General features: G+C 36.3%; 1 protein-coding gene across 1 annotated transcript in view; it reads right to left on the reverse strand.

The window, feature by feature from the left end:
• Positions 1–12,599, reverse strand: part of LOC107591511 (tenascin-like) — a 58,468-nt gene that overhangs the window by 28,200 nt on the left and 17,669 nt on the right. The window contains 4 exon segments of the mRNA XM_016280668.1: positions 1,685–1,838; positions 4,370–4,485; positions 5,952–6,215; positions 8,364–9,677. Of these exon segments, the coding sequence (XP_016136154.1) occupies positions 1,685–1,838; positions 4,370–4,485; positions 5,952–6,215; positions 8,364–9,677 (1,848 nt within the window).

Consider the following 12,599-nt stretch of genomic DNA (forward strand, 5'->3'; position numbering starts at 1 on the left):
TAAAAACCTGTTAAATGGTTAACGGTAAATTCACCTACTTTATACGGTGAAAAACTGTATTAAACATTACATGTATTGGACATAAATTTTACAGTAGTATACCGTTTTTGGAAGTGAAAAGTCTGTATAATTTACAGCAAAAAACTGTAAATTAACATTCCCCGAATTCCCTGCGTTACATTTCAAATTTGATGATTTTTTGTTGAAATAACTTTGTTTCTTCTTAGTTTTTTCTTATCAGTTTTGTATATTAGGGTTGTGTGTTACACCTAATGTTGTTAAATGAATGTTTATTGCATTATTTCAGTTTCATGTGTGTTACCATGATGGTGTTTAGTGCTTGTGTGAATGACACTGTGCACCTTCCATATACAGTATGTTATTACTTAAAAGCTGTTTGTGTTGGCCTTTGGTTCATCATGTGACTTTCTCATCACGTCCTGCATTTGGTGGTTATCAGTGTATTACAAAGGTACAAAACAGTTTTCAGTACTTCAATAAGGTTGGTATAATAACATTATATCAGTTAATGAAATTACGGTATTTAACTGTAAATTTAAGTTAAACCCGTAAAACCTAAAGCGTTGCTACCGTATTTTTTACGGTAAAATTCCAGCAACCACAGCTGCCGGTTTTTACCGTAATTTTTTTTTACAGTGTGTTATAAGCTGGACTTTGGACGCTTTCACTTTTACTTTCGAATTTGCGATCTTGTTGTCACGTTTTACAAGAAATGATAATTGTCTGTTTTGCTTATATCTATACACACCTTTCACTTTTTAAGACTAAAACAAAAGATTGATTATTTGTTATTCCATAGTGTAAACAGCAAAGATAACAAGCTTTTTAAAACCAAAACAAAGAAAAGTCAAACTAAACTGGCTGTTGCTGACAGGTTTTAAATGTTTTTTCCACAAGAATACCAACATGTTCACCTTCTCTGGTTTAAGAAGCGGTTTTTTACTTTATTTTAGAGTGAAAACCAAATCCTCCATCTACCATCATTTCCTCAATATTCGCATCATTTTTGCCGTGCGCTGTGTTATTGCCCACTAAGTCTGGGCAAAAACCACAGTGACGCTTGACTTAGCAAACACCACTTAAAACTTGATTAGGTCTTTTCAAGTCAGTCAATGTCTACGGAATTCTTTCATGTGGTAAATAAGATTTAACGCACTGAGAAGCGCAAATTTGTGATGGAGATCTCCAAATCTAGAAATCTGAGCACTTTTACAGGCAGTAAAATGGGGAAATACACTAACTACTGTGAGAAATCAAGGGCCTTTCGAAAATAAAAATGCCTTATTGGTTGTTATCATGGATCTCATGTGTGCAGAGGCTGCAAATGTCAAGCCAGACACACGGATCGTCCAGATTTCTCACGGTTAAGCTCTGAATTGGGTTGTTAAAGCCCTGTTGGCCGGCCCACGCGGGATGTTTCATAAGGTTAAATGATGGCCCCTATTCTTCTTGGCCTTTCCAAACAGCAGGCCTTCACATTCTTTACTGCTGAGCTAGTTTCACCTTCGACCTCCGACACTTTAGAGACATTTAGCAGATGTAGATTAAGCCAAACGCTCCTGTCAATTACCGGACGGATCAAAAGCAATGCCTCCAATTTAACTCGGATCATGACACAGACAATAAACAAGAGGAAAGGTTTACTTTAGAGAAGGTGCATTACTTGTTACTACAGTCGAGTTTGTTCCGGGTCCTCTGGTGTCGTTCTTTATGACCGACAAAGTCACTTCATATTCCTGTCCCGGCCCAAGTCCCGGTTGCTCAAAGTTGGTCTGGGAAGGTGTCAGATTGTTCACTATCTTCCCGTTTTCTTCCTTCTGTTATTGAGAAGATAGAAAAACATGCATTTAGCTTTATTTACTATTGATTGTTTTTGCAAAACCTGTCATGTATTTAAGAGAATGTATACATCAGTAGTTTGCAACCAGAGGACCTGTAATAATAATAAAAAATAATAATGAAACACTTTTACTGTCCAAAAAAGGCTTCTATTCTTATATGCAAACATCATTTTCTAAATATGTATTTTTGATTCTTCACTAAATTTCCTAAACTTAAAATGATTTAAAATAAGATAAAACAAGCATTAAAATAAGCCAAAACAACTAATCTAGATATTTCTAGATATTTAGATATCTAGATTTAGAAATCTAGATATTTCCTGTTTTAATTCACTGCCCTCAACAACCTGAAAATAAGAGGTAGTCTAATTTTTTAGACTTAAAAGGCATATAAATTAATAAAAATGTGTAACCCCATGGGCACTTTTATAATGAGAATACATTTTTGTAATTATGCCAAGTTCTAAAATATTTATAGATGAATATATCTAAACTATAATCAAACTGTTATTTAAAAATATAATAATAATACAATAAATAAACAAATATTTTTTAAATACCTTGGAGTCAAATTACAAAACATCTCAGAGACATTTTAATAAATAAAAAATAAATAAATAATCCAACTAATAAATAAATAAATAAATAAATAAATAAATACATAAATATTTGGTGTATTTCAGACCAAAAATATTATAGTTTGAAAAGTTAAACAAACAAACAAACAAATAAATAAATAATTTAATTAAATAAAAATCTTTAAAAATAATGAAAAATCTTAACGGTTCAAAAATAGGCTCCTATTTTTAAATGAATACAATCTTAAAACTCCATGGACACACTTATAATGAATACACATTTCATTTTTTGTAGTTATGCTAAGTTTTAAAATATTTTATTGAGAAGAATTTTTTTTTCAATTTAAAAAAGGTTGAGCACCACTGATCTAGATGACCTCAAAGCTAACAGACATATACTAAAAGTCACAAAACTCCAATAATAACTTTTCAGAGTCTATATTTATACCCCCATTACTGAAAGTCATGATATGACAGAGAAAACGTGTCATGCATCTAAATTTTATTAGTTTCCTAAATGCTGGTGGCATGAAACAACAGCACTGAAAGTATGCAATAAGTTTAAACATCTGGGATTTCTGGAGCGCCATTAAAGTAAGTCTTAATGGAGACTTTATGGTTCAAGGATAGTTTTTTTAATGGCTCCTTAAATGAGTGTATGAGCTCATGTCCGCCTGCAGCGCTGACTCAAATGGAGAATATGTCCCTTCGCATCATTACAATGAACGGTGATTAAATTATCCATTACTCTGTTTTAAATATGAGAGAGATGCTCTGAAACAAGCTGCATGACTGTATAACCCCTGTATAACCCTGGCACCTAGGACAGCCTTTAGGAATAAACCGCCGTGTGAACATCTTACCGCAGTAAATCTATTGACCTAAAGGTTGAGCAGCTGGTACAGAGATCAATTTTTACTATTAGTTTTACTGCCAGTTATTAACCTGATGAAAGTGTATTTAGCATCTAGGGTATTTCAACACTTTTCTTGCACTTCGCTTTATAGCACTTCATGAATATGGCTCTGAATTGATTCCACGTCCTGGGAAGATGGTTTTTATGAAGTTAATGAAACTGACCTAAATTCCAATGCCTAGTAAGTCTCAAATGCTTGCAGTGTTTTGCTTGCAGAAGAGCAAAATAACTAAATACATATCCAATACTGATGAGGTCATACTTATTAAAATAAATAATTAAAAAACTAAATATAAAAAATCATTTGAAAAAACTGTAATAACATTAAAACACCCTAAAAATAATAGTAAAAAAAACCCATCCAAATAGGCTTTTTTCCTATATGCAAACATAATTCTTTTTTTTCTTGTCTATTTGTTTTACGTGTAAATATGAACATATCAAGAAAATGGCAAACAAAAAATTATTGAAGAAATAAACATTTATGTTTAGAAAATTAAGAATTTAAGATAACATAGTATATGTTGTGATTCAAATTCTTTGAGTCTGAGGGGCTAAATAAATACATAAATAAATATAATTCTGATAAAGCAATAATTATAAAATTAATTAATTAAATAAAAAAGCTATAAATAAAGAATTCTAAAAAAAAAGAAAAATGATAGGTTCATATTTTCCCTTTAAACAAATGAAAACCTTGGAAAGAAATCTTACGCAGTTTTGCCTCTCAGGTGAAGTGATCTTGTTTTTCAAGAATTCTGACTGTTTCGTATTGGAGAAGACAAAAACTCATTAAGAATGTATTATTGTATCATAGGCTAGATTATTGGCAGATCCAATCTGATTTTGACAACCCCATTCTAAATCACATTCATATTTTGTTTTAAATCCATTTTGCGATGTGACGTGTATAGAATGTCATGGACAATGTGCAGCAGCATCTACAGATGCATCTGAATTCTCTTTTTTGTGCCTAGATAAGAGCCTTCAACATTGTCTCCCGTGAAACTAACCGTGTTACGGAAGATGAGCTCCCAGCCGTCGAATGGAACGTTCAGCTGGTCCCACAAAACCTCCACAGACGTATCACTGATGGATTTAAACTTCAGGCCCTCGGGCTGCGGAAGATCTGCAGGGAACCGTGATATTCATTGAAGTTTATTAGCAATAGTCAGTGTCTGAATATGAGAGCGTTACCTGTGCAAATGTGTAGTGGCTTGGTGGACTAGTTTCTAATGCTGTTTGGACAGATTTGCATATGCAATGTAAGATAGCACATGCATATGCAATCATTGTCTGTGTTACAGATTTTTCTTTAAATAAAACATTTAATAGGTTTATAAACAAGGCCTTAGGATGGAGTGGTGTAGCTTAGTAGTTCATGCAAGATGGTTCTAGACATTCCCTATAATACGTGAACTTTTAAATTGCTTTGAATAAAAGATTCCGCTAAATGACAATAAAAGACAAGGGAGTGTTTAGGAAACCATTAGTTTGGTGACACTAATGACACTGAAAATACAAACTATAAGGCAGTAGAATAAATACTATCATAATGCAAAAATATTGTATAATTCAAAATTCAAAATGTATAATTATGCAGTAATGACAATATAAAAATAGGACTAGTTTTGATATTATAGTGATGAGAACTAATGAGAACTAATGAATTAAGTAATAACTTTGACTAATAAATAACTAATAAAATAACTAATAACTAAAAACAAACCAAAAAATTTTTTCTAAAAATATGATAACGGTGAAAAATCTTAATGGTCCAAAAAACGGGCTAATTTCCCCAATTATTTCAATAACTGTTTTGATGATCGAGTAAACCATGACCAGGGCATTTTCTTGGCAGGTTTATAAATAGTATCATGATGCTGAAACATTTTATAATTTGTAATTTAGAATTATACAGTAATTATACAGAAATTTGAACTATACAGTAATTATACAGTAATGACAATATAAGAATGATACTATTTTGATATTATAGTAATAAGAACTATAGGAAATGCTTATTTGTCATAATTGTCATAATAATACAAATTCAATTAATTAATTAATTAAATAAAAAATAACAAAAAATAAAAGATTACCTTAAATAAATCCTAATAATAATAATAATAATAATACTAATAGAAAATCTTAATGATAAAAAAAATGGCTAATCTCATAATTTATTTTCTTTAAAATGTATTTTAGAGTGAATTATTACTGGGTCATTTTCTTGACAGATTTCAAAAGATTTACTTTTAAACAAATGAAAAGCATGAAACACATTTTCTCTTAAGATTTTTGTCTCATGCAATTTTGCCTTACGTGAATTTATCCTGCTATTCATTCATTCATTCATTCATTCAATTCACTCACTCACTCACTCAAAAAACTCCTTAAGAATATGATTTTTTGCCATGCAGGTATTAATATCATTGGGTAGATGATGGTACCCTAATTATGAAAATGGCACAACTGCAAGAGACCACATCTCCAGTGACAGAAATTGAAGTGCAATTATACTTCTCAGCAGTTTTATCTAGTGATTGCATGTGTGTGTATTTGTGTAAGGTTGATCAGGACATGTGAACATACATGTGGCCACTCTGGCGCTGACAGGAACGCTCTTCTTGTTGTTGAGGACAGCATAAACATTGATGAGATACTCGATTCCCGGCTCCAGCTCAGAGACGGTAGCAGACGTACGATCTCCAGGTACACGGAAGTCCAGCTGCAGGCCGCCTGGTGACGTCGGGATGTACGTAACCAAATACTCCGTAACCAGCATCTCGTTCTTCCATGTGAGGTTCACCTTCTCCGTTGTCACATCCGTGACGGTCAGGTCTTCCGGTGGTGAGACTGGGAAAGATATCAAGGGTCATTTACATCACAGATGTTGAGAGAGCGAACGGTCTTTGGTGCCAAGTAGTCGGAAAATTGTCCGTGTCTCCACTGTGGTGACTGGGAAACATCCAGCCAAACTGCTGAGAGGTTAGAATCAAGCTACACTGACTAAATTAACTTGGGTTTCTTATTAATGGCAGTTTTTGGACCTTTTGATATGAGTTTAATTGTTGTCTGCGTTGACCTTCACCACTAATGGTCCTCTATATAAAGCTAATGGATTTCACAGGCACACATATGGTGTGAGTTTACTGTCAAAGTACAAAAAAATGAGCATAATCAGCACATTTCTGTACAAAGAGATGAATATAAAATAGTGTGTATGTAGTAGATTTTTTATGTTTTTGAAAGAAGTCTTTAATGCTCACAGAGGCTGCATTTATTTAATAAAAATACTGCAAAATTTTACAGTAAAAATGTTTACAGTAAAAATACAGTAAAAACAAAAATATTATTACAATATTAAATGCAAAGCTGAATTTTCAGCATCATTACTCCAGTCTTCAGTCTCACATGATCCTTCAGAAATCATTGTAATATGCTGATCTGTATTCATTTCTTTCATTTAATTTACTGACCAAGCTTTTGAACAGCAGTGTACTGTATATCATCAGTAAGTCATTTGTGAGTCTTATGGTCTGCGTTTATGGTGCTTTTCTGAGTCTTTTGATGCCTGACAACCCTGAGTTGTATGGAAAAGTGTATAAGCATGCTGCGTAACATTTCATTTAGTAATTCATTGGAAGAAAGGTTTGGAATAACATGAGGGCTACAGACGTTTATTTCTGGCTGAACTATCCCTCTAATTTACAAGCATAAAAGCTAAGAAATGCCAATCATCTGGCTAACACTTGAAAAAAAAAAGTGTTTGCGTCACCAGTACTAAATAAGAACTAATGCTTTTCAGGGTTATTATTGTTAACCTAAAACCATAAAAAATATTGTTACTTTAAATAAAATAAACATTAACTGAAATAAAATAAAACATAAAAAAATAAACTTGTTTTATTTTGTACTTTGTAAACTCATTAGTTACGAAAACAAGAGTTTTTATTTTCATGTAGTTTAACTTCAAGTACTAAAATAACCAGTGTTGAGGAAAGTTACTTTTAAAGTAATGCATTACAATATTATGTCACTCTATGAAAAAGTAACTAATTATGTTACTTAGTTACTTTTTATGGGAAGTAATGCATTACATTACTTTTGCGTTACTTTTTGTCACCTGGGTTGGGCTTGCTTGTGTATTTTTTTTAAACAAAAATCTCAAAAGTGATATTTTTGGCAGCTGTAAAGGCGCTTGTACACCAAAAGTGAAATTAATAAGCCCCAGGCTGAAAGAATTTCCAATTTCTCTCAACTTGGGGACAGGAGAGCTGTCAGCGAATACATGGGAAAACAAAGTAACTTGCATTACTTATTTGAAAAAGTAACTCAGATATTTAGTTGGAAATTTAAAAGTAATTTGTCACATTACTAGTTACTTGTAATCTGATTATGTAACTCATTAACTTGTAATGCATTATCCCCAACATTCATGTTATTTTAGTATCACTGAGACACTTTTAATATTTTGAACATATGTAAACATATTTTCCATTTTCATTTGAATTTTAGGTAAAGGTTTAATAATTTTGTTGTGTGTTTTTGTAATTTTTAGTGGTTTTTTTTAAATATAGGTTATGAATTTTTATTTGAGTTTTAGTTATTATAGTACACAAAGTTAAACTAAATTAAAATGAGAAATGCTGTCTTGACAACAATGTTTAAGTTTTTTTATATCTTATTTTCTTCCAGTTAACGTTTACTTCACAAGTTCTTTTTTTTTTTTAATTAACTTTTTTTAAATTTTAGTTTAAGTTAACTATAAAACCCCAGAAAATAACAAGTAAAACTAAAACTAAAATCAATAAAAATGATAAAAATGGCAACATGATAAAAATGTTTTTAAAAAAATTCTAAAAAAGAAACAAAATGATCTAAAACTTTAACTAAAATTAAAATGAAAATGGAAAATATGAAAATATAAACAATTTCAAAATATTAATATATAGTATATAAATAATACTATATATAGTATAGCATATAAACGACTACAATTACCTTCTGAGCAATCCTCGCCAATGTGGCCTTCATCACACACGCAGCGGCCGTCCAAACATTGCCCCACACCACTGCAATCATTCGGACAGCTTCTTTCTCCACAGGCGTCTCCAACGAATCCCTTGTCGCACACACATTTCCCATTGAGGCAGCGTCCACGGTTATTGCAGTTTCCAGGACAGGTGGGAACGGAGCAATCCGGGCCCTCAAAACCCTCCTGGCATACACACTGTCCTTCCACGCAGCGTCCGCGGCCGAGACAGTCATTGTGACACTTCCTCTGACCGCAGTCCTCTCCGGTGAAGCCTTCGTCGCAAACGCACTGTCCCGCGATGCAGCGTCCACGGTTCAGGCAGTTGCTTGGGCAGCTCAATTCACTGCAGTCTCCGCCAGTGAAGTCCGCAAAGCAAACGCACTTCCCGTCCACGCACTGGCCTCGGCCGTAGCAGTCCGACAGGCAGGTTTTGATGCTGCAGTCCTCGCCGCCGAATCCCTCTTCGCAAACGCACTGGCCGTTATCGCAGCGCCCACGGTTGTTGCAATTATTGGGGCAGCTAAACTCCGAACAATCATGACCTTGGAATCCGACGTCGCATTCGCAGTGCCCGTCGATGCAGCGTCCTCTACCGTTGCAGTTATTCGGACAGGAGAGCTTCCCGCAGTCCTCTCCGAAATAACCAATTTCGCAAATGCAAACGCCGTTGAAACAGCGCCCTCTTTGTTTGCAGTCGTTCGGACAGGTCAAGCTGGAACAATCCTCGCCGGAGTAGCCAGCAATGCATACACAACGGCCGTCAATGCAAAAACCTCGTCCCGAGCAGTCGTTCGGACAAGCGATCGTGCCGCAGTCCTCTCCGGTGAAGCCTTTATCGCAATAACAAGTCCCGTTGCCGCATCGCCCGCGGTCGTAGCAGTCATGTGGACAGATGAGCTCGGAGCAATCAAATCCGGTCCAGGGTTCGTCGCAGACACACTCGCTATCAATGCAGCTGCCGCGTCCCAAACAGTTGTTGAGGCAATCCGTCTCTGTACAATCGTCTCCGGAGAAGCCTTCATTGCAAACGCACACTCCGTTAACGCAACGGCCGTTCTCACCACAGTCAACTGGACAGGTCTCCACGCTGCAGTCCTCACCCATGAAGCCATCGAAACACTCGCACTTTCCGTTAGCGCAGCGGCCCTGGTCGCTGCAGTCTCTGGGACAGTCGGGAACGGTGCAGTTGGGGCCCTTCCATCCGGGCTCACAGATGCAGCCGCAGGTGTCCGTGCTGTAGTTTCCACGGCCGTTGCAGTACGGCTTTGTTCCTATAGCACCTACACAATCAGGAGATACATTTAAGAAATTAAACATGCTATTTGCTAAAAAAGTGGGATTTACAATTATGGAAACATCTCAATTACCAAGCCAGTCGAATGGCATTTGCTAAGGAAAGGGTCTTGACCTCCCAGCTGTACAAAGTGTTACACAATTATGTGTCAATGACGATATTAGCATTAGACAAAGTGGCTTTTTTATTTCAACACGTACTATTTTTTATTTATCATGAATTCTGTCTCTGAGATTTAATTAATCTTCAGAGACAGAATTAATTTAAATACTAATCTAAAAATAAATAAATAATTTTCTTCCTGTTTTAAACTGCTTTTTTATTTCAACACGTACTATTTTTTATTTATCATGAATTCTGTCTCTGAGATTTAATTAATCTTCAGAGACAGAATTAATTTAAATACTAATCTAAAAATAAATAAATAAATAAATTTTCTTCCTGTTTTAAACGAATTATCTGAGGTTAAATAAATAAATACATATTGTCCCCCTTTATATATATATATATATATATACATAATTATAATTATAATAAATAATATCCAATAATTTATCTTTTTCCCACACTCCCTGTCTGACTGGAAGAGGTGGAGGTACTGGTCTGCTTATCTCTAATGATTGGAAATTTATTCCTTTACCTTCTCTGGGTATTAACAGCTCCTTTGAATCTCATTCAGTCACTATTACCCACCCTTTTAAAATCCATTTTGTAGTTGTTTATCGACCCCCAGGACCACATGGTAACTTCTTGGATGAATTAGATGTGCTGCTCTCAACCTTTCCTGAGGATGGTACTCCCATAGTTATGCATTAAGACTTAAACATCCACCTAGATAAACCTCAGGCTGCCGACTTCCACACTCTGCTTGCCTCTTTTGATCTCAAGAGAGTGTTATCTATGGCTACTCACAAATCAAGCAACCAACTGGACCTTATTTACACACGACACTGCTCCACTGATCATGTGCTGGTTACTCCACTGCACACCTCGGATCACTTCCTCCTCAATCTTAAACTAAACATGGTTCCTGACACAACACATACCCCTCCACATGTCATCTTTCTACGTAACCTACGCTCTCTCTCACCCTCCCGGCTATCTGCTATGGTTTCATCTTCGCTTCCTCCTGCTAAACAGTTAGCATCTCTTTATGCTAACAGTGCTACTGATACTTTCTGCTCCACTCTTATATCTTGTTTAGACACTGTCTGCCCCTTGTCTTCCAGGCCAGGCCGTATCACCCCTTCTGCCCCTTGGCTACCTGATGTTCTCCACGAACATCGTTCTAAGCTCAGGGCTGCTGAAAGGGTGTGGCGCAAAGACGCAAATCAAAAAATCCTACTGACCTTAATATGTATCAGTCACTCCTCTCTTCCTTCTCTGCTAATGTCTCCACTGCTAAAAGGACATACTATCATAACAAAATTAACAAGTCGTCTAACTCTCACATGCTCTTTAAAACATTTTCCTCGCTCCTTTGTCCTCCTCCTCCCCCTCCTTCATCAACTCTAACAGCTGATGACTTTGCCACGTTCTTCATTAATAAAATTAAAACCATCAGTGCACAATTTTCCACACCACAATCTGTCAAGCACATCTTATCAGGAAACATATACTTGTTCACATCCTTCTCTTCAATCTCTGAGGCAGAAGTCTCCAAACTCATTCTTTCTAATCATCCTACTACTTGTCCGCTTGATCCTATTCCATCTCATCTCCTTCAAGCCATTTCTCTTGCAGTTGTACCTGCACTCACTCACATCATCAACACATCCCTTCACACTGGTGTTTTTCCCTTAGCATTTAGATAGGCTCGTATAACCCCACTACCTAAGAAACCCACCCTTAACCCATCTCTTTTAGAGAACTACAGACCGGTTTCCCTCCTTCCTTTCATTGCAAAAACACTTGAACGAGCTGTGTTCAACCAAGTCTCCGCCTTTCTCACACAGAACAACCTCCTCGACAGCAACCAGTCTGGTTTCAGAAGTGAACATTCAACCGAGACTGCCTTGCTCTCAGTTGCCGAAGCCCTAAGACTGGCAAGAGTGGAATCCAAATCTTCAATACTTATCTTGCTGGATCTGTCCGCTGCTTTTGACACGGTTAACCCCCAGATCCTCCTGTCAACCCTACTGGCAAAGGGCATCTCAGGAACCGCACTCCAGTGGTTTGAGTCTTACCTCTCAGATAGGTCCTTCAAGGTATCTTGGAGAGGTGAGGTGTCCAAGTCGCAACATCTAACTTCTGGGGTGCCTCAGGGCTCAGTTCTTAGACCACTTCTCTTCTCTGTCTACATGGCATCACTAGGTTCTGCCATTCAGAAACATGGCTTTTCATATCACTGCTATGCTGATGACACGTAACTCTACCTCTCATTCCATCCTGATGATCCGACGATAGCTGCTCGCATCTCAGCTTGTCTAACAGACATTTCTTGCTGGATGAAGGACCATCACCTTCAACTCAACCTTTCCAAGACAGAAATGCTTGTGGTTCCATCAAACCCATCGTTTCATCACAATTTCACCATCCAGTTAGGCACATCAACCATAACTCCTTCAAAAACAGCCAGAAACCTTGGAGTTATGATTGATGATCAGCTGACTTTCTCAGACCACTTTGCTAAAACTGCCTGGTCCTGCAGATTTGCTTTATTCAGCATCAAGAAGATCAGGCCCTTTCTTTCGGAACATGCTTCACAACTCCTTGTTCAAGCTCTTGTTCTGTCCAGGCTGGACTATTACAATGCTATCTTGGCAGGTCTTCCAGCCAGTTCTATCAAACCCTTACAATTAATTCAGAACGCGACAGCAAGACTGATTTTTAATGAGCCAAAAAGAATGCATGTCACACCTCTGTTTATCAATTTGCACTGGCTACCAATAGCTGCTCGCATAAAATT

The sequence above is a fragment of the Sinocyclocheilus grahami genome, unplaced genomic scaffold, assembly GCF_001515645.1.
Source record: "Sinocyclocheilus grahami isolate Dianchi unplaced genomic scaffold, SAMN03320097.WGS_v1.1 scaffold142.1, whole genome shotgun sequence".
Lineage (NCBI taxonomy): Eukaryota > Metazoa > Chordata > Actinopteri > Cypriniformes > Cyprinidae > Sinocyclocheilus > Sinocyclocheilus grahami.